The following is a 19,778-nucleotide window of genomic DNA, read 5'->3' as shown; positions in this document are numbered from 1 at the left end:
TGAGAAAAGGCTGTATTGTTCGCAGACAAATAATCTGTTGAATGCCATCATGGTATTAGACTAAAAGAACATGTACATGTGTAGCTGGATCTGCAGTGGATTAGGTTTGGATATATATATATATATATATATATATATATATATATATATATATATATATATATATATAATATATATATATATCTAAAATATATATATATATTCTAAAATATATATATATACTCTAAAATATATATATATATACTCTAAAATATATATATATATACTCTAAAATACGGCGAACACATTCATAGTCTGTGCATGAGGTAAAGGCTGACATAATGTTGAGTAGCGAATACAAATTGCACTGCAACATTTATATATTCCAGTGGAGACGCACATCATACTAAGACACAACAGTCTTTTGAACACCTTGTTGCGGAGAGGTTTCTACAGCACAGTGTTCTGCGCCACTTACAAACCTCGGACGAGTTATCTGTACTATACAGTTTAGCTTCAAATACATCATGTCACGTCAAAAAACGCACGAATGTACCGATATAAAGTCAACAGGCTTGATCAAAAAATCAAATTGTAAATGCATGTCAGCAGCCAGAGTCTTGCCCTGCAATCAATTTTCAATTTTAACTTTTTAAGAGCTGGGACTATTATAAAATTGATTCTTGACTCGTGATTCTGTAACGCGTTGTCATGGCAACATTTCAATGGCGGGTAAACTTTATGCAAACGAAGCAAAGAATCCCAATTCATTTTTGTCATCCATCTACCTCGTAAATTGAGCCTTGGAAGTGTTATCCTGTGTAGCACTGCACGTATTAGCATTTACTTGCTTTTTCACATAGTTCAGACGCGTGGACACCGCTTCCCCTGCTTTCGTGCTACAAAGAAGTCCAAGAAATCTGGTGAGTCGAGCTCACATCCCATCGAGATAAAAAGGTGCAGAAATGATTCCACGGGTGGGCTTGCACTATTTCATTGAATAACGATGCTTTGTTGAGTCGATAGGGATTCATTAAAATCTTCCAGGTCTTGTACGAATACCGTGGTCTACTCACTGTGGTACGAAATGAAAAAAGAAGGAAACTTGGTAAGTTCATTGCCCTGTGAGTAAATAAGAAAAGATGTCAACAACCATCGTTTTAACATGTTCTAAGCAAACTGTTGTTCTGCAAGAACCATTTTTTTCATCGTTATAAACGTACTGACCCCTGCGTTGATCACACTGCCGAGAGTTCCCCTGAGAATGATTAACAGATGAGAATGTCGCCGTGGAATGGTAACAGCGCCATCCAACGGTCATACCTCAACATGTGCTCCTTGTGAGCCACAGAGGCCGATGATGATTCGTACTTTCAGTTCGCGCAAAATTATGTGAACTGTCATCAGAAGTGCTTTGTAGCCTTTCGTCAGATGTGACCGGTTTTCCATTATCATCGGTCGTTATAAAGAATACTTTACATGTAATTTTTAGTAGTATGTATACAGTGCCAGGGTGTAAAAACCGCCGCTTGAAGATGGTTCGTAAAGACGCCTTCAAGCGGCACGTCTTTCAGACCAGAGCCAGTGAGTGCCAACTGTATGAATCACATTTCCGTAAGGGTTGAAAGGCCTTCTTAAGAGAACCTTGCCGAAAAATGCGCTCGTTCTGACGATTAATTATGCGACGAAATCTTCAAGTTGGCGCCATTACAGATCCTACCTTACCATCGTGTCTTTTCCTGTAGCATGGGAATGAGATCGCTCCATAAATCGCAGTAATCCTTCCTCAAAGCCGTAGCCGATTCATACGCTGGAATAATCAAATATTCCCGATTCTGAGATGTCTGTTTCGGCCAGTGTGGAACTTTCTTCCCTTTATTTGGATTCCTGGAATATTACCAGAAGATGCCAAGCTTGATTGGACTTCATTTTCCGTGTAAACAATTGTCAGTTGCTCGCATATCTATATATATATATATTATAGATATATCCAATAAAGATTTGTACTACCAACCGTTGGTAACAATGTCCACAGATTAGTAACTTGCCCTTGGTTGCCTTGCCTTGGTGCATTAGGCATTCAACCACATCAGATAATTAGACGCAATAAAGTGATAAAACTTGGCGTAAGATTGTCAAATGTAAAATACATGGAACAGTGAAGGAGAAAAAGTAATCTTTACAAACTCAGTGTTAAGACACAGTCCCTCTAGAGGGACTGTGGTTAAGACACAGTCCCTCTAGAGGGACTGTGGCTAGATAATGCCAAAACACGATTGGAACTAATTTGGGATAATTGGATGGTGAAGTAATGCCGATTAAATCTACAAATGTAATCTCATCTGCTTTTCTTTTCACATTACACACTTGTTTTTATGAGTAATTTGTAATATTGCAACATTCAGCTATGTGGCACCTAACACTTTTGAGAAATTTAAAAAGAATGAAAATCCAATTATCCCAAATTAGTTCTAATCGTGTTCAAAGCACCTAAGGTTTGTAGTATAAATCTCTCTTGGCAATATATATATCATAGTCAAACGTATTAAAATAAAATAAGCAATAGCAACAAGAAACCTGTGCTGAGACCAAGACACCTCACCCCGCCCCCACCCTTGAGGACGGACATTTACGCTATCCCCTATGCACACACATTGCACTCATACATGTACACACAATACAAACATACAAACATACATACATACAATGTGGGCCGACTTACCCGTGTTTGGCAAAGTTTGCCCAATAAGACATCATCGTCTCGGCCATATCTTTCTCCTTGTCGTTGTAATTCATAGATGGATCCAGTGGGCAGCCAAAGACATACTGACGATCGTGGAAGAATTTGAGATACGGATAAGTAGAATCAAGAAAAGATAAGTGCATTTATGGTAACCTCTACTGGCCTTGTTAAAACTAACCAATCCTAGCGTTTTCCTTTCTCTCAACAACAAATAAATGTTATAAATGGTTACAAATAAATAAATGGCTTGTGCATGCAATTGGCTTTCCAGACATAGCCACTGTCGCTGTGTCTTTCTGTTTCATTTTTTTACCAAAATATCAGAGATCGCCTTTGAATTTCTTTTTCAGCTAAATGAACATTACCGTCTTTGATATCATATTTCTCTTGTAACATTGCCGCCTGTTAGTTTATATTTCTCCTGTTTAATGATTCCACATGTCGGTTTAAAACGCCATTTTCCTCATATTCGGTTTTTGTTCTACACTACTGTTACAACAATTCATACAATAAATGTTTCTGCAGCGCCTGGCGTTATTTTAAACAGAAAATGCCCGTAGCTCTACGGTGGCCCGTGTGCGCAACAGAAAACCAATGAAGAGTCCATTGAAAATAAGATTTCAATTACTGACAAGGGTAGACTGGAAGAACCGTCGCTCGAGGGCGCTGTCGTTGAGAGCGCCCTCGAGCGACGGATCTTTCAGTCTATGATTAGGCAACAGTTACAGGGCCAGTAGCTGTGACTTTTTGATGTTTTTTTTCACTACTTTTTGTCTTGTTTTTATTTCAACTACAATTTCCTGTCTATTACCATAAGCATGTTGAGCTTGTCACCTGTAGACGCCATTGCTATTGTTGATAAGTGAATTCTGGTCCGGACTACAATATAAATTGTAAGCAATGACAGTGTGTTTCATATGTATAGACGCTGTGTTGACCAGCAAAATACTTGTAGTTGGTGTTTCAAAATGCTTTGTGGAGTAGGACAAGAACTTGCAATGAACTTTCAAAACAAAAATATTGAAACACTCATCAAAAGTTACAGCTAGTGCTCTTTAGTGCCAACAGTTCTGATCGATGTGTATCCATGGTTAGCGCCACCACACAATTGATATTTACCTGAATCTCGTCACCGTGCATAACACCCATCCACTCAGGCCAGGGTTTGTTGCTAGCTTCGTGGTCGAAGTAATACATGTAAACGTTGTAGTCTTCCTTGGCGTATTCGTGGGCAAAGTCAACCACCGGGCAAAGAAATTGCCTGTCACCAACGACATCGTCCAGCCCATCGCGATTGGCGATCTTGTCGTACATTTTACCCCATGAAGTGTATCTATCTTTGACAGCGGACCTGGAACATGCATTCAAGTCGAAGTCCACTAGATCGACATTGTTGAGGTAACTATCGTACGTTTGAGTGCTATCAGAGTCCTTCTCGTATCCGGGAACTTGATAAAGTATGAACCATGTACCCTCGTCTTTGTTTGCGCCCAGCAACAGGTCGGCCGGGTTTAAACGCCGTTCTGATATGAGACGTTTTGGCTCATCGGGCAAAAAGAAGCCATCGACGGTTGGAACCCAGGGAAACTCGTTGAAGTTCACCGTGATCCACTCAGACTCACTCAGGGTGTTGGCGGGAACCTTTCGAAGACAGTCGACGAAGTCTGGGTCGCTATAGCTACAGCCGAGGGTTTCGCCAAGGACAGCCGATCGCCTTTTCGATTCTTTGCGGTCCATGAATCCCCAGGTATTGTCGGGGGCGCCACTTTGCAGGATGGCGCGCACGAAGTAAGGTCTGCTCAATGGTGATAAAAGATGTAAACCAACGCTGTCGGCTCCGGCACTCTCGCCGAAAATCGTCACGGTTTGGGGGTCACCGCCGAACGCAGCAATATTTTCCTTGACCCACTTTAGTGCCAACAATTGATCCAACATGCCATAATTTCCTGCAAGTATAAACGGCCAAACCTGTCAATGATGTTATTGGAAAGTACCATGTACCTTGTCGGCCACTGTACGGGGTAGAACTTGTCTTGGTTTATCATTTTACAAAATTTAGAAAATAAACCTTCAAAACGATCATAAATTAGGCTGTACTCCCATCTAATATTTAATTGAATCAAAATTTAAATTATTCTGTAAAATCAAGATGACATCTTGGAAGATGCTTTCTAATTTCAATGCGGAACTAAACTACCAAAAATTAATAAACGTTTTTCTAGGAAATTGTCATTATCCGTCTTTAACATTTATGGATGTCGTTGCGGACTTCACAAAAAAAAACGAGGCAGCCAACACACTATGTTTGATCTGCCATTCAAAATATCACTACGTAAGCTTCAGCAAAGATTTTCTAAAAAATCGCTGGCTTTCTTCAATAGCTGGTCGACATTTTATCATTGCAGGAACAAGATCAATCCTTAGAGCGGCAACAATATTGAATAATTATATGCGTTTCGAAGATTAGCATTAATTACTATCTATTCGTTACATAAGAGAATTCCTTTGATTGACGCTTGTGTCACCAGGTGTTGAATGCGTATATATTGGTGTAAAGGTCTTTTGTCTTCAGTCTCGGTCGAAACTCCACGATGTCCACACAACAGTCAACACTGCAGAGATACTAAGGAGCTGACTTCAACGCCACCTGGCGTAGCATCATTACTTGCAATTATTGCCCCATTTCGACACTTTAAGTCCTCCCATGGAGGTAGTAGAGAAGGAGTCACAACTAGGCGGAGATCAAAGGGACCATGTGTTTTGCCGCTGTTTGCCTTACAAACTACTTCATTAGCACCAACGGGACTTGCGAACGCGTTTTCTCGGATTTAGGAAACAAGATTAAGTTCGTTCGGGGTCGTTCGGGTGTTTCGGCCGTCCCTCGGCAGTTGACAGATCTTCAAACATGGCGTCACGTGTCCAAACGTCGCGTCGGGAAGTTCGAGTCGTTCCACTGATTTTGATGTACACGATGTTAAAGAGGTCGAGGAACAGATAATTGAGGAAGGGAGCTTTTGTATCTGCAAAGGCGCGGAGACTGAGTTGATGATAGCTTGCGATTACAAAAAAATGCCATACATCGTAGAGCAGCAATGCAGCATTGTTAACACGCCAACTTTTTCCAAATCCAGTTCTTGGTTCTTGCCGTGTTTTATCATGTTGTACTGGCATTAATGATAAGGTTAAACAAGAAAGCATAGCTTTTAACTGCTACATCCATGACTTTAATGAATGGTCGCGATATAAAAACAACACGTACGATGCATTGAAACAAAGCGTCGCAGCGTCGCCTATGGCGTCGCGTCATAAACACCCGGGAAACGCTACAAGTTTAATCCACGCTCACGGCAGTGTACATGGTTGAAAAGTTCGTGATCAGAACTTTCATTCTAACAAGGAAAGGTTCCTGCGATCGAATGTAAAGTATATAAAAAACGGCGTTAAAATTACCAAGATTTTGAGAATGAAAAACTTAAATTCCTTGTAACTTCACTTTTCGTGGACGGAACGTGTCGGTTCTTACATTATTATAACGCACTTGACCCAAGCTACGCAAATACAGTCTTTGCGCATGTGTTATGACACTGTGGAGAAACTGAGTCGCATTAGCAAACTCAGGTTAATTTCACTCGGTTCGGTTGCGAAGGTAGCGTCGGCAACGCAGATGGCGGGAAAGGGGTGTTAAACAATGGACATAAAGGGATTAAACCAATGATGCACAATAGTAATAAACGTAATTATCTCAGTTGTGACTCCTTCTCTACTACCTCCATGCTTGAAGCTACCTCGCACAATTCAAGAGGACGACCAGTTAGAACAATTCAGAAACCATTATTACGCTGCCAAGAAGGGTGTACTGACAGTTACGAAGTTCCTTAAACCATGCAACAGACAGCAGTTTGAGCACGAAGGGAGAGTATTTGATCACCTGGAAGTCTCTTTGTATGCAGTCTCCAAAGGGGCACACAAAAAAGCAAAGAAGTCCCTGAAGTAAGGTATTTGTCTCGTTACTTATCGCATGAAATTATCTAAATTAGCAGACGAGCGAATTCGGCTGGGGGGCCGTCTACGAATAGGTTTCTGGCGAATTAGCGTATGAAACCGATGTCGAGAAATGAATGCAACGCTCCGGAGGAGAGGAGAACAGAAAATTAAGAAGATGAAACTAAGTCCCATTCCAATAGGTTTTTTCTCATGAGCAGCTTGTTTCAAAAACGTCAGATTCTGTGACTGTCAAAAAGTTTCTTGCAACCTTTACCGGGCAACCTGCGACCATATTTCGTCCAGTACTTCAGCTTCCACCTTCGGATCGACTCACGGTTTCGTTGCGGACGGTGGTATTTGCAGAACAGATAGACTTTTCCAATCTCTTCTAAGCAGGCAACGACCAGTGCATCAAACTTTCTGCCCAATCAACTCGCTACTCATCCATCTAATCCTGTGTAGTATCAAAACTTAATTTTGTCTTTGACTCTCGTCATTGTCCTAGTAGACCTGAGTGAAGCAGTTTTTAGGCATGTCTGTAGTGGGCACTTTGCGTTGGTCATTGAAATTTTAAAAAGCCAAAATTGTCTGCCATATGTTAAAGGTATTTGTCATTTGGCTTCAGCTTGCCTTTCATTCATTCTCCCATGCCATCTCCATTCTCCTCCACCTATTTCTTGAAGTAATTGCTTTTCATGCAGGAAGCATATGTTTTGTGAACAGGGGTATTTTGCAATATTGCTTGAAAACCGTTGCATACCCCGGCATTCGTCTCCTCCTTTCTGTATGGGCTCTATTGCAGAGGGGAAGAAAAAAGGTAAGATTGGTTTAGCGGACCTCGGGGCATATCAATAAATATTCAGAAAAGAAAGATTTCCGTTGTGAAGATCACAGGACTAACTCAAATGTTGAGCGATAACTCTTCTTTGTTACATGTGATTGGGAGTTCCATTATAACCACGTTGACGTTTTTACAAGCATTGTAACTTTATGAGATTTTTACTTGTAAATATTTTAGGGAATTGCTTGGGATTTGCATTGTAAAATTGTGGGATTTGCTCGGGATTTGTTGTGTATGAATTTGTAGGATTTGCTTGGGTTTTTGATGAATAAGCTAAGTACAATTACTTTATATTTAATTTATTCAGTTTGCTTTACTGTCAGCACAGCTTGTTATTGTTTCTCCGAAGTTGTAAGCATTTGTCAAACATTACGTTTGCGTCCACTGTCATGTTGTATGCTTAAATCGTCTGTTGAGACAGTCTCCACAATCTGTGGCTTAGATGATGGTTTTTCTGACCATGAATCCTTGGTTTCCGCTAACGTTGGCGTCTGATTCAACGGCATGATTTACTCCAAGCAGGTTGGTTGTTGAATGTTTATTAAGTTTCATTATGTTACGCCAAGCATGGTATTTTCTATTCCTCAAAGGAAAATCTGCGTCATCAATTTCGTTTTCGCAGATCTTTTAACACTTGGTAGATGTTCGGTACGTGAACTTGCGAACAAATGTTGATTTTCTTTTTCATTGCCAGTTGCTCTGGGTAGAGTCACCAGTTTTGTTTTGTTTTGCTTTGCTTTTTCTCTGTATTTTTTTTTTTGCGTGTTCTCAGTTTTATGGGGTGTCAAGCAAAGTTCGACTTTTCGTAAATTATAAGCGCTGCCTTTTTTTAGGCTCCCTGCTCTCATTTCTGCATCACATTCTAGTACGTTGGTTTTTCGATAATCAGTTAAAATTGCTTCTCTGGAGCGTCGCTGTTAATATTTTCGTTATTTACTGTCGTACTTTATTTTTCCTTGGTTTCGGCGTGTGGGAATCCTGGCGCAGAAGCCGTAGATGCTTAATGTCAAAATTGCACGAACGAAAACAACTTGTCATGTCCTCCGTTCAAGCCTGTATTGTCAGCTATCCATCATCTTATTCATCTCTGATAAGTCCATGTTGTTTGTTCTGGAATGTCCGTTTGCTATTTTAAGCGGTTTGCAGATTTTGTGAAAGGTCTCTTTGCTACCCTAAAGTGTCTTGTACATCACACAAAGAAGCACACAGCCAGTGCCCGGCGATTTTTACGAACCATCACCTTCCATTTTAGATTGTCTTACTTTCAATATGCTGGTGACAGTGTCATCCTTTCGGTCGCTCCATGGTTAGAGGCTAGTTTTCTACAATGGTAATTTGGCTTTATAGTTGTTGTAGAGTTGTAATTATCTTCCAGGCGACATCCTTCTAGTCTGTTTTTTGATTGCTGACTTTCATGTTTTGATGTTTGCCATTCGTGCAGTGCTGTTGGAATATAATTTGATATTGCATTTACATTAACGTTATCTAGACTCTTTCGAGAGTGAATAACTTTTCTGTCATGCCCATTTTCATGGCCTGTTGTTTATGGTTTTCGCCAATTATGTCTTTCATTGAGACTATTCTGGAGTGAATGACTTTTCGTCGGTCATAACAGTTTCCAGGGCCTGTTAATAATTGCTTTCGCCGATTATGTCATCCATTGAGGCTATTCGAGAGTGAATGACTTTTCTGTCATGCCCATTTTCAGGGCTTGTTTATGGCTTTCGCCAATTGTCTTTCATTGAGACTATTATGGAGTGAATGACTTTTCGTCGGTCATACCCATTTCCTGGGCCTGTCAATAATTGCTTTCGCCGATTATTTCAGATTTCAGATTTTATTTATTTCAATACAAGGCCTCGGCCCATCGTACATTTCAATTGAAAGTAATATGAGAAAGAGACTGTCAATATTACTTTCGCCGATTATGTCATCCATTGAGGCTATTCGTGAGTGAATGACTTTTCGGTCATGTTCTTTATTCAGGGCTTGTCAATATATGTTATGGCTTTCGCCAGCGATCTCCTCCATTGAGGCAATTCATGACTTAATGATGCGAGGCAGCATACCTTGGTGACTGAGATTTCGGGATATTAGCTTGCAAACCTGGTGTGGTTTATTTGCAAAAATAGTTTTGTTCTTGCATGTAGCCTATTGGCATCACATTCGTGACTTTTGTTGATGGATCTTCTAGTTTGCCGTTTTTTGCGTTATTATTTTTTTTTTTCCCAGATGGAGCAATGAAGAACAGAGTTCGATGGCCCAGCCTTATATAATCTACATAAACCCTTCCAGATGTGATGTCAATATGGAAAGCAGGTTCACAGTATCAAAGTACAGAAATGGAGGGCTCCACTGGATAAATTGGTATTCAACGAGCATGGCTGTGGATGCTGTATTCCCTGCCGAACCGATCTCCACATTGCAGTCCATCGCCAAGACTGGCAGTATCATTGAAAATGGTGGTCTATAACGACATCAGAGGGTTCCATACTTTATCCGGAACAGTCTATTGTATGGTACATCGTTTGGTTCATCCTCTTCAATCTACATTTGAGGGCTGCAGACGCATCTTGGCCAAGCCGACGTTTCTAAAAGACTCTTTCCAGGGCAGGGTGCAGCTGATAACAGTGTGAGAAACAGGTGCTTAGCCATATACGGCGGATGGATATCCACTAGCTCCAAGGACAGTTGCATGATATCGTCGACTTGCTCAACATGGAATTAATGAGAGTAAATGTCAGAATACAATAATTAATTTTTCTGCAGTTTATAGAAATGTCGAAAATTGTCTAGGTATGAGTCGTTGTCAGCCAATAGCTGCCAGATTAACAGATTTTCGGCGGTTCACATTTGTTTATAAATATTAATTTGTAGTTTTGCCATAAGTCCAGCAGTGCCACTAACTCTGTGCATTTCTGTTTATTTGAACCAGTTGTTTTTCACTTCGTTTCTGTATTTATTTTCAATAAGTTTTTGTTTGTTTCGATAATAAGAATCCCGACCCATTGGCACATCTAGCATGCAATCGGGTTCAGGTTTCCAGAGGTTTTTTCCTATTTTCCATGTAGGTTTTTTATCTCTGGTTTTTCCTGAGCGGCTATGTGCATTTAGGCTTTTTCATACTTCCTGTTTTGAGTATGTTGCTTTGTATTTTACTCTCAGTATTTTTTTTTCAACCTGTTTACAAGTCTTTAGCTGTTACAGTCTCCTCGTCTTCGGCCTCTATTTATTGCGTCATATTTTTTATTCATTGAGTCCAGATAGACGATTAGTTGTTCATCGATGGACATATTTCGTACCCGTGCAATGCAGCATAACTACTAGCCTAGCTTTTTCACTCTCGTGGGGTGTGACGACCACCGCATACCGCATATTATCGCTTTTGTGTATCATTTAATTATCAATATTCTCGAAGTTCAGTATAGATTGAACAATTATATGCGTTTCGAAGATTAGCATATAATTACTATCTATTCGTTACATAAGAGAATTCCTTTGATTGACGCTTGTGTCACCAGGTGTTGAATGCGTATATATTGGTGTAAAGGTCTTTTGTCTTCAGTCTCGGTCGAAACTCCACGATGTCCACACAAGTATTTTTTATGTGTATATTCTCTAAATCTTGTAAATGCAGTTTTACAGATCCTGTTTAGTCTGTTGCCTTTAGACAATGCGTTGTAAGGGGGAATTGTGTAAATAAAAGTGGTGAGTCTTTAGAGGGTACACAGTACGCTCGTGGGGTGTGACGACCACCGCATACCGCATATTATCGCTTTTGTGTATCATTTAATTATCAATTCTCGAAGTTCAGTATAGATTGGACGTTTTCTTTTGCTAAGCCTGAGCATTTATCACGGAGAAATTTAGCTTTTCTGACGCGTGAGGGCGTCGTAAGTACATCTGCCATACAACAAACAAATGTCATATACAGAGAGTATTGCCATTTGTTGTCTAAGTATAGTTTGTTTGACGGTTTATAATTGAAAAAAAAATCTTTTGATTCCAATTTTCGTAAAAGTCGTTTTACATAACCGATGCGCGCTGATCACTTCAATGGAATCGTTGTTTATAAAATGATCGATACAAGAATATGGCATGACTATACTCCGGGCTCGATTCGATTCTGTCGCCCTCACTCGTCAAGTTATAGTATAATTTCCCAGTTGGGTCAAAATTTGATGGATATGAGTCGGGCACAGTATATGTAAATATTTCTTGATCGGGTGCCGAGGGAATGTATATTGTCTGATGTATGTTGTCTGATAGTACATAATGGAACTGTTTCGATATGAATTACGAAGTGGAGTATACTACGTAAGGTTTGTGGCAGATTTATGCAATTTATTGCTCAAAGGATGTTAACTGCCGAGCAGGTGACATGAAATACCGTGAAAGTGTTAGATAATTTGCATACAACTTTTGAGCAACGCCGTCCATGTTAATGTAAACGTGGCTATCTTTGCAAAAACCTGGACTAGAGAATGCGAGATAATGGAGTCACAAAATAATTTTCGAAAAAGCACATCCTGTTTCTCTGGAAAACTTTCAAGCAACAATAATTATACTGAAAGCTTTGAATATTACAACTACCTCTCTTCCGAGTAGAGTTTCCAACTATTAGACCATACTTGGCATAATCTATCAAAGAGTTGAGGTATTCATAACAGAAAGTGCAGGTAAAGCATCAACAGCTGGATAGGAAGGCACTACATGTTTAATATTTTATTCTGACAGATTGCATTGCCTCGAGAAAAGCTGTGATTTCTATTCATAAGTAAGTATAAAGGAAGTACGAGCTTGAGATCCAGTGTTCTCTCCCTTTCGTCGATTGTTTAATAGGGACAACTGACTGCTCTACACCCCCACATAAGCATTCGGCTGACAAAGATAACGTACTCACACAATCACATCTGTCACTGACAAAAGAAGGGACTTAAACTTCAATATACATGTAAAAAAAAACAAGATACAATCTCTATTTCATGGCTTACTATCAATTGACAATTTCAGCGTTGTTTCTGTCATTTGATTTAAGGTAGTTCGCTCTTCGAAACTTAAAGACTTAAATGTTAGCTCGAACTTCCTTCATGCAAACTTTCAGCCATTCTCTTTCAGAAATCAAGACTAGAAATCGGTAGTCACAATGCAAAGTTTTGTTCTTGAGAAACTAATTGCCAAATATTTACCGATTCAAAATGGCCGCCATCCCTGTGTTATCTCAAAAAAGGGAAAATGAAATTCCGATTTTCATAAACTAAGCCGGTGAAGTAAAATGAACCCCCACAAGTGGTAGACCACATTTTTGGAGTAAAAGTTTGAGAGTTCGAATATCTGTTCCCGGGGCGTATTCTGCCTAAGGATAAATATGTGGAATAATCGCACACCTTTTGCACGGTCGTCTCCAGTTGCCAGGAAACCAAATGTACCAACCCTGTAGTTCATAGAAACCACGATGACGTCTTCGACACCGGCTAAGATTTTGCCATCGTAAACGTCCAAGGATGCTGTACCACTGTAAAACCCCCCTCCGAATATCCAAACCTGTTGAGACATAAAACCGAATCATATCTATCTTTTCTTTCAGTTATAATTGCAGACTACTTTGATCTTATCTTTCAGATGATTGTTGAAACAGTCTCAAGTTGATAATGCATTTGGCTTGGCTGAGGAAACCACCGTGATTCTACAAAGTCAATGGATTGAACCATAGGCGTGTGGAGTGTTCAGTGCAGAGAAACATTGGCAGCGCCAAGCGCCTGTGGATTGAATGAACTTTGTCTTTACTGAAGAATGTGCATTACGAGATCAGCGATTCTGTCTTTATCAGTATAGCATAAGATTGCGTTGAACTTGCTTATACCGTCGTCATTTTCATGAAACGTTGCTTACACAGCAAATAGTCAACATCACTTTCCTTCAGCTGCATTACCAATTTTAATTGCGACCCGCATAAATTTTGAGATAAGCATCATTAACTTGAATGTAATGTTTTCTTGACCAGGCACTTTCATCTGGCTGATCTCGGTGACTTTTCTTTGCTCATCGAACAAATAACTTCCATTATATCTTAAAACAAGATTTTGTAACATTTCTCACAGCAGATATGTCTTATAAAAAGGGATGTGACAATATGTTCAGCTTCAACAAAACCAGTGGATGTTCCCGATTTGACAATTCGGACAACATTATCACGGAGTTATCAGTGTAATTTATAATTGCTTTGCTTACTGACCATGACAGTTGCTTTATGAGGTCTTGGAGACGGAGTCCACACATTGAGATAGAGGCAATCTTCACTGACTGCCGTATTGGGATTCCACATCTCTGATCCTGAAAATCCGGGATAGGTCGTATCACTCTGCTGCATACACGAATTGCTGAAGTTGGTGGCGCTGCGGACACCTTCCCACGACTTGACAGGTACCGGAGTCCTGAATCGCAAATCTCCTAACGGTGGCTCGGCAAAGGGTATCCCAAGAAATGCGAACACTTCACCACGCCCATCCGGCAGAGAAACGGTCTTTCCACGAACACCGCCAGACTTGGTATGCACCAGAAGTTCCTGGTTTTCTGTGCGAGAGTATTAAGGACAGCAAACAGGCAGGGGTCATGCATAGTCGTTCCTGATTGTATCCAGCAATTCTACCTCTAACCTCACTTTGGTGTGACCCTGAGGATGGTAGACGTGGTTGTTGTGCTCATGATGATGATAATGATGATGAGGATGAGGAGGAGATGTGGAAGAAAAAGGAGGAAGAGGAAGAGGGGTTGATGGTGGCGGCGGCGATGGTGGTGGTTAGGGCGGGGCGAGGACGAGAGTGATGATATCGACTAGGAGAAGGCAGATAATTTCCCAAATGATCGTAACAAAAGTGTTAGCAGAGGGACCGTGATAGCACTATTAAATAAATATGAGTTTGTTGTTTTAAGTGTGACTGTGACAATTATTGAAGTGGTGGTTTCGGTATATATGCGATACAGCGACGAAATGACGTACCCACATGAACGATTCGAACACCTTCCTGTTTGTGCGTAAAGTAATAGCAGTTTGTAATGTTTGTCTTAAAGTTTATGTCCATATGTTATTGAATCACTCGAGAACAGTCACCCCTACAGAGGCAGATGGTTTTGAAAGTGACCTTCCGAAACAACTCATTTCGAAATTATCGTTGAGGAAGCGGAAATCCATGGAAATTACTTTGAGGATGAACAGGAAAATAAGAGCAGAGGAAACCAAAAACATCTGTCACATCATGTCATAAAAACCGTCATCTGACACGAAATAAAAACATGATTTTTTTATTTGGCTTACCTGTGTGTCCTGGGAACGCCAAGGTGAACATCATCCAATCAGCAATAAGCCATAATATCAACGCGACTCTCTGGAGGAGAGACAGAAGGGGGTAGAGAGGATGGTGAATATTAGTGATGAAGTTTCGCCTCATCGATGTGACTCCGTACAATAAGGCCCAGTAACTGTATATTTTGACAAGTCTTTCCAAGGTTTCCACGGTTTCTTGGTCTGTTGAAATACCAGGCCCTTTAAGAGAGACTAGAGATAAATTTAAATTCGTCGCTGTCAGATTCACACCCTGGCTCACTGTCCCTCCACGCGCCCGACTACTCCGGGAATTACCGGTCTTTTTATAAACCGTCGTCAAATTTCACGGCATAAAACGGAAACATTATGAAGCTAAGGAGAGAATTTAACGACCCTGACACTATAAAATCGACACATAAAATTTGAACGGAAAGGTAAGCCTGACGCGACGTTTCTCTATAACACATAACTAGAATCTACCTTACGCATATGTGTTGTAACAGAATTGTAAAGTATATTGTATGATAAAAATTGACACAGATCGCGATGAAACTATTTTAAAGCCGTTTCATGTTTTTTTCTTGATATTTGTTCCTATAGCAAACTCCAAAATAGACATTGTAAATTTATATGATAGCATATGTCGTCAAATTTCAGTTAGACCACACACACACACACACACACACACACACACACACACACACACACACACACACACACACACACATATATATATATTAATATATATATATATATATATATATATATATATATATATATATATATAACCGTACTCTCTGTGCCCAAGTTCAGAGGTTGCCATAAAGCCATTATGGTGATAACCGGGAGGGCACATTGTATACATTTTGTATATATATATATATATATATATATAATATATATATATATATATATATATATATATATATATATATATATATATATATATATATTAGCTGTACATTATCAATGCTGACAAATCTCTGCTGTTAAACAAACGATCTCACTTGGTTTCAAAATGTTACTATCAAAACAAATATTATTTATCAAATTTTAGCACCACCTACAAATAGAATGGTACGTCCCAAACATATAAATGAGAGTTTAGGGCTAAGAATCCTTTCACTTCTGTCTGAAAGTTGAAGGATGCATGAAACCTAAGTAACGGATATTATTACTTTGTATTTGAAGTAATTTGTGTTATGTATATATGAAATTCCTTCTAACGAATTTAACATGTCTGCGTTAGGGAAATAATGAAATTTTGTATATTGCATGGGAAATAGGAATTCGATTCCAGTCTTTCATGATAAACTGATCAAACTTGAAATGAAAAGTCCATTTGTGTGCTATGTGAAGACTATGGCAAATTATGGACAGGATTTGTTTCTACTTTGACCTTTGACCCCCGGGTGGGGTAGTAGAGGCTTACTTCAATAAACCACTGCACTGTCACTCAAAGATAATCTTGATGAACACAGGCTAAACATTTTCACCGCCTTTTAAGAAATTCGGGTCAGCTGAAACGGTGATGCTGCTTGTTCAGTGAGCCTCTCCAATACTGGCTTCCTATATGCAGATCCCAAACTTTATCAAAATAGTTCCCGATATGCTTCAGCCTAATCGTATTGGATTTTGGTCCGATCATCATCGACTTAGCCCAGCTGTTCGAATTAGTTGTCTGAAGAGCCATGGCATGTACACAGTGAAATCTTTATCAGACAGGTTTTTCAAATTTTATCTGATCAAAAACGTCACTCCCTGTACACGATGGAAATTTAGACGAATGCGAATGAATTTGACATGTGATACATTCAGTTGGTTCAATTTTCAGGAGGTTACAGAAAACTGTTATTTAACATAGCAATGCTTTTCAGTGTTTTGCGCATGCGAAGAGAACGTTTGATATGTCACCTATACCAATATCGGAAAACACACTCTGTATCCCACCATATTTACACGAAATAGAGTGTTTTTTTGTGTGTGTGTGGCTATGCCGCCCGTGTGCTTTTTGAAAACTGTCGCGCGTTTCTACATCCGGGCAATTGCAAACCATTGGTGTGTTTCTGTTTGTCCGGCTGCCTGTCGATGTCATTGTCAACAAAATTCCCTGAAACACTTTTTATCCGTGAAATAAAATATTGTAGAAACACACGAAGTGAGATATTCGTGGTATAAACTTTGTTTTGGTTGCGATGCGCCGAATTCTGTCATGAACATCGTAACACAATTGTCCGTCAATTGTATAGTGGAAATCCTGAAAAATGTGCGTATTGGTGTTCATAAAATTCAGGTCTCGCCGACGACATTCTACACTCAAATACCGCCAGAATTGAGTTCCCTCGCTTCGATATCATACGATATGCAGGCACAAATGTAAACACTTCACTACTTCCACCGCCTGATTTACTGATACGTTCATTCCTCATCCGACCCCAGGTATCGCAGACTGTAACATCCTGTTGGTCGCTCTCCTCGTGTTCTCTGGCACACGTGAACATGAATTTTAGCAACCATGGTCGTGAAAGGGTTGAAGACTTTCAGATCTCGAGAAATGGAGCTCAAAAACAAATCAGAGGAACAACATAAACATTAAAATGATTTTAGACTGAGACAAGTAAGAATCAGAGTAATTATGTGAGGGCGTGGTTTGCATAATTGAGTGCTCATTTCGAGAGCGTTTTATGGCTATTGCAAGAGAAGCGTACACTTTCATCAGTTTCTTTGAGTTTCCACATTTCCATACAGAAGTTTGTGGTTGTGCACAAAATAGTGTGACCAGTACAAACTTTTATCGTCCGCGGAATCTAAAACTTTAAGAAATGATACAGCGAGCCTGTGTCCCATGGACTTACATGTAAGTAAACTCCATAGGGGAAGTCAATTTGGTGATCGGAGTTCAATAGGAGTTACATTCTCCTGTCTCCCTCGTTCCTTTTGTACGAAGAGCGAATTTATGAAAAGAAGGTGGAACAGATCTCCGAGTGTCAGAAGACACAGCCTGCCATGATCGACGCATTCATCCTGTTACCTCCAGCTCCACTGCATGAATATTGTATACCGTCCAGGAAATACGTCAGTGTTTCTAATTCTTTTCATTACAGACAATAAATGTTGAACCGATGTTACACTGTGGGAACATTTTTAGAAAACAAAAATGGTGGGGGGCAATGCGTAAGGCCGGATAAACTAGTATATATAGTATCTTGTTTTCTCTCTCCTGCAGCTCTACTAGTTATATATTACCTGTAATACTATGCACTTCGTAACTTCGTAACACGTAGTAACTCTATCGCCATTCGAAAAAGATAAATCGAATCGTGCCAAACTGACCGTGAGCTTCCCTGTGGCTTACACGCAGCTTTGCTGGGTCTCGGGACACCAATCTGTCCCACTTAAATATGTCGGGAATTGAAGAAAACCACATTTCATATTTACACCACACAAAATGAGAGATACTGCACCCCACGGACACGTAGTGTTGAAAATATTAAAATATAATGTGTTTTATGTGTTTACGAGTGAGTGTTAAATCCATCAAGCGGCTCACTGCACGTAGTATACCCCTTGGTCGGGTAGATGAAGAACGGCGAGAAGTACATTGCTTAAAGCACGGTTACTATTTTAAGTAACTCTGCTCAAAGTCACATTCTAAATTATTAGGTGTGACATAGGCCGATTGGCAAAGTGAGAGTTTAATTATTGACGTCTTCACCAAATACACTTGATGATTAATGTCTCGGTTGTTAATTTTTGTCATCGTTTTATTTTTATTATTTATTTATTTCCACTTTTAATGAACGTCCGAGTTACTCAAATGAGTAATTTTCATCGGGCTCGATAACTAACAAGTCACAAAACTTTGAATATAACAATCCTGTCGAGAAACCAAGCGCGTTTGATAATAATGGACATTACTCTGAAATACAAATAAATTCGACAGATAATGTGGAGCACTGCTGCCAGTCATACACCTGAAAGGTAACACTGCCATAAAGAATACAATTCTTTGTCTTACAGACATGGCATTTAACGAAGAAAACAAACTGACTGAAGGGTAATCATTAGGCAATTCATACAATACGTAACGCTCTCTTTTGTAATATGAAAATTTTGTCAAGATTTTTTGCTGTGGTATTTCCCCATACAACACAACATCGTTTGCATTTTACTACTATTGATAACTGCCGATAGCGATTAATAATCGATTATATGCAACTTCAAGACAAACACTTGAGGCAAAACTCCAATCCTTTTTTGTCCTTTTGGGATGTTGAATAATTCATGCAAAACACATTTGGCATGTTTTGTGTGTTCCCTGGGGTCCGCCCAATCGCTTGCAGAATGCACTCAAACATTGGCACAAACAATTCTGCTGTATCAGCGCAACTTCGACAGAAAACTTTATGAAGTACAGTGTTCAATTGGTTAATAATGTTCATTTTGGACAGCGATATCATCATAACCTCAAATTATTCCTGTGCATACGAAGCAATAAAAGACAGAAAGATCTGGTTATTTGCTAGTCCAATTGTAATACGTAAGTGATCAGTATTTTTACTTTGTCGAACAAGTCTCCGTCAGATGGGAATTCTTACAGTAAATGCCGATAAATCCTTCAACACTATTGTCCAGTGCGATGCAAGAGGCCATATAAAATCTATCAGCTTCCCCGAGGGTAACATGCATACATTCCGTGATGCTGCGCGAAGCGAAAAGTATCTCCCTCAACGGCGAACTAAAGCTTAAGCCTGGGGCACTCATGTCATTTCAAAAACCAATACTGTTTCCTCAGAGGTGTCCTAATCTAAATCATTATTCGACTTCAACTCGCTGAGAAGGTTGTTTCTGGATAAGAATGTAATTTTTGTCAAATTACGACATCGCTGTAATCCAACGCCGTTAGG

At 39.7% G+C, this 19,778-nt stretch overlaps 1 protein-coding gene and 1 long non-coding RNA gene across 4 annotated transcripts in view; one reads left to right on the top strand and one right to left on the bottom strand.

Moving 5' to 3' along the window:
- Positions 1 to 249: 249 nt before the first annotated feature.
- LOC139144765 (acetylcholinesterase-like) overlaps positions 250 to 19,778 on the bottom strand; it is a 36,335-nt gene continuing 16,806 nt past the window's right edge. Inside the window, exons 2-8 of one of the 2 annotated variants that reach the window (XM_070715495.1) lie at positions 14,863 to 14,932; positions 13,783 to 14,120; positions 12,935 to 13,091; positions 3,842 to 4,668; positions 2,702 to 2,805; positions 1,700 to 1,866; positions 250 to 1,054 (exon numbers count right to left, since the gene is read on the bottom strand). In XM_070715495.1, the coding sequence (XP_070571596.1) occupies positions 1,701 to 1,866; positions 2,702 to 2,805; positions 3,842 to 4,668; positions 12,935 to 13,091; positions 13,783 to 14,120; positions 14,863 to 14,932 (1,662 nt within the window). In that variant the 3' untranslated portion in view covers positions 250 to 1,054; position 1,700. The remainder of the gene's footprint in view (positions 1,055 to 1,699; positions 1,867 to 2,701; positions 2,806 to 3,841; positions 4,669 to 12,934; positions 13,092 to 13,782; positions 14,121 to 14,862; positions 14,933 to 19,778) is intronic. The other variant, XM_070715494.1, reaches the window with a different exon arrangement.
- Positions 6,103 to 11,314, top strand: LOC139144766 (uncharacterized). 2 transcript variants are annotated; one of them, XR_011554854.1, is made up of 2 exons: positions 6,103 to 6,717; positions 9,780 to 11,314. It is a non-coding gene; the product is annotated as an uncharacterized lncRNA (long non-coding RNA). The 2 variants fall into 2 exon arrangements; XR_011554853.1 differs by having other exon boundaries at positions 6,103 to 7,523.

Source organism: Ptychodera flava, chromosome 12 (assembly GCF_041260155.1).
Source record: "Ptychodera flava strain L36383 chromosome 12, AS_Pfla_20210202, whole genome shotgun sequence".
Classification (NCBI taxonomy): Eukaryota; Metazoa; Hemichordata; class Enteropneusta; family Ptychoderidae; genus Ptychodera; species Ptychodera flava.
The sequence above is the reverse complement of the archived record's forward strand: the minus strand, read 5'-3'. Positions and strand labels throughout refer to the sequence as shown.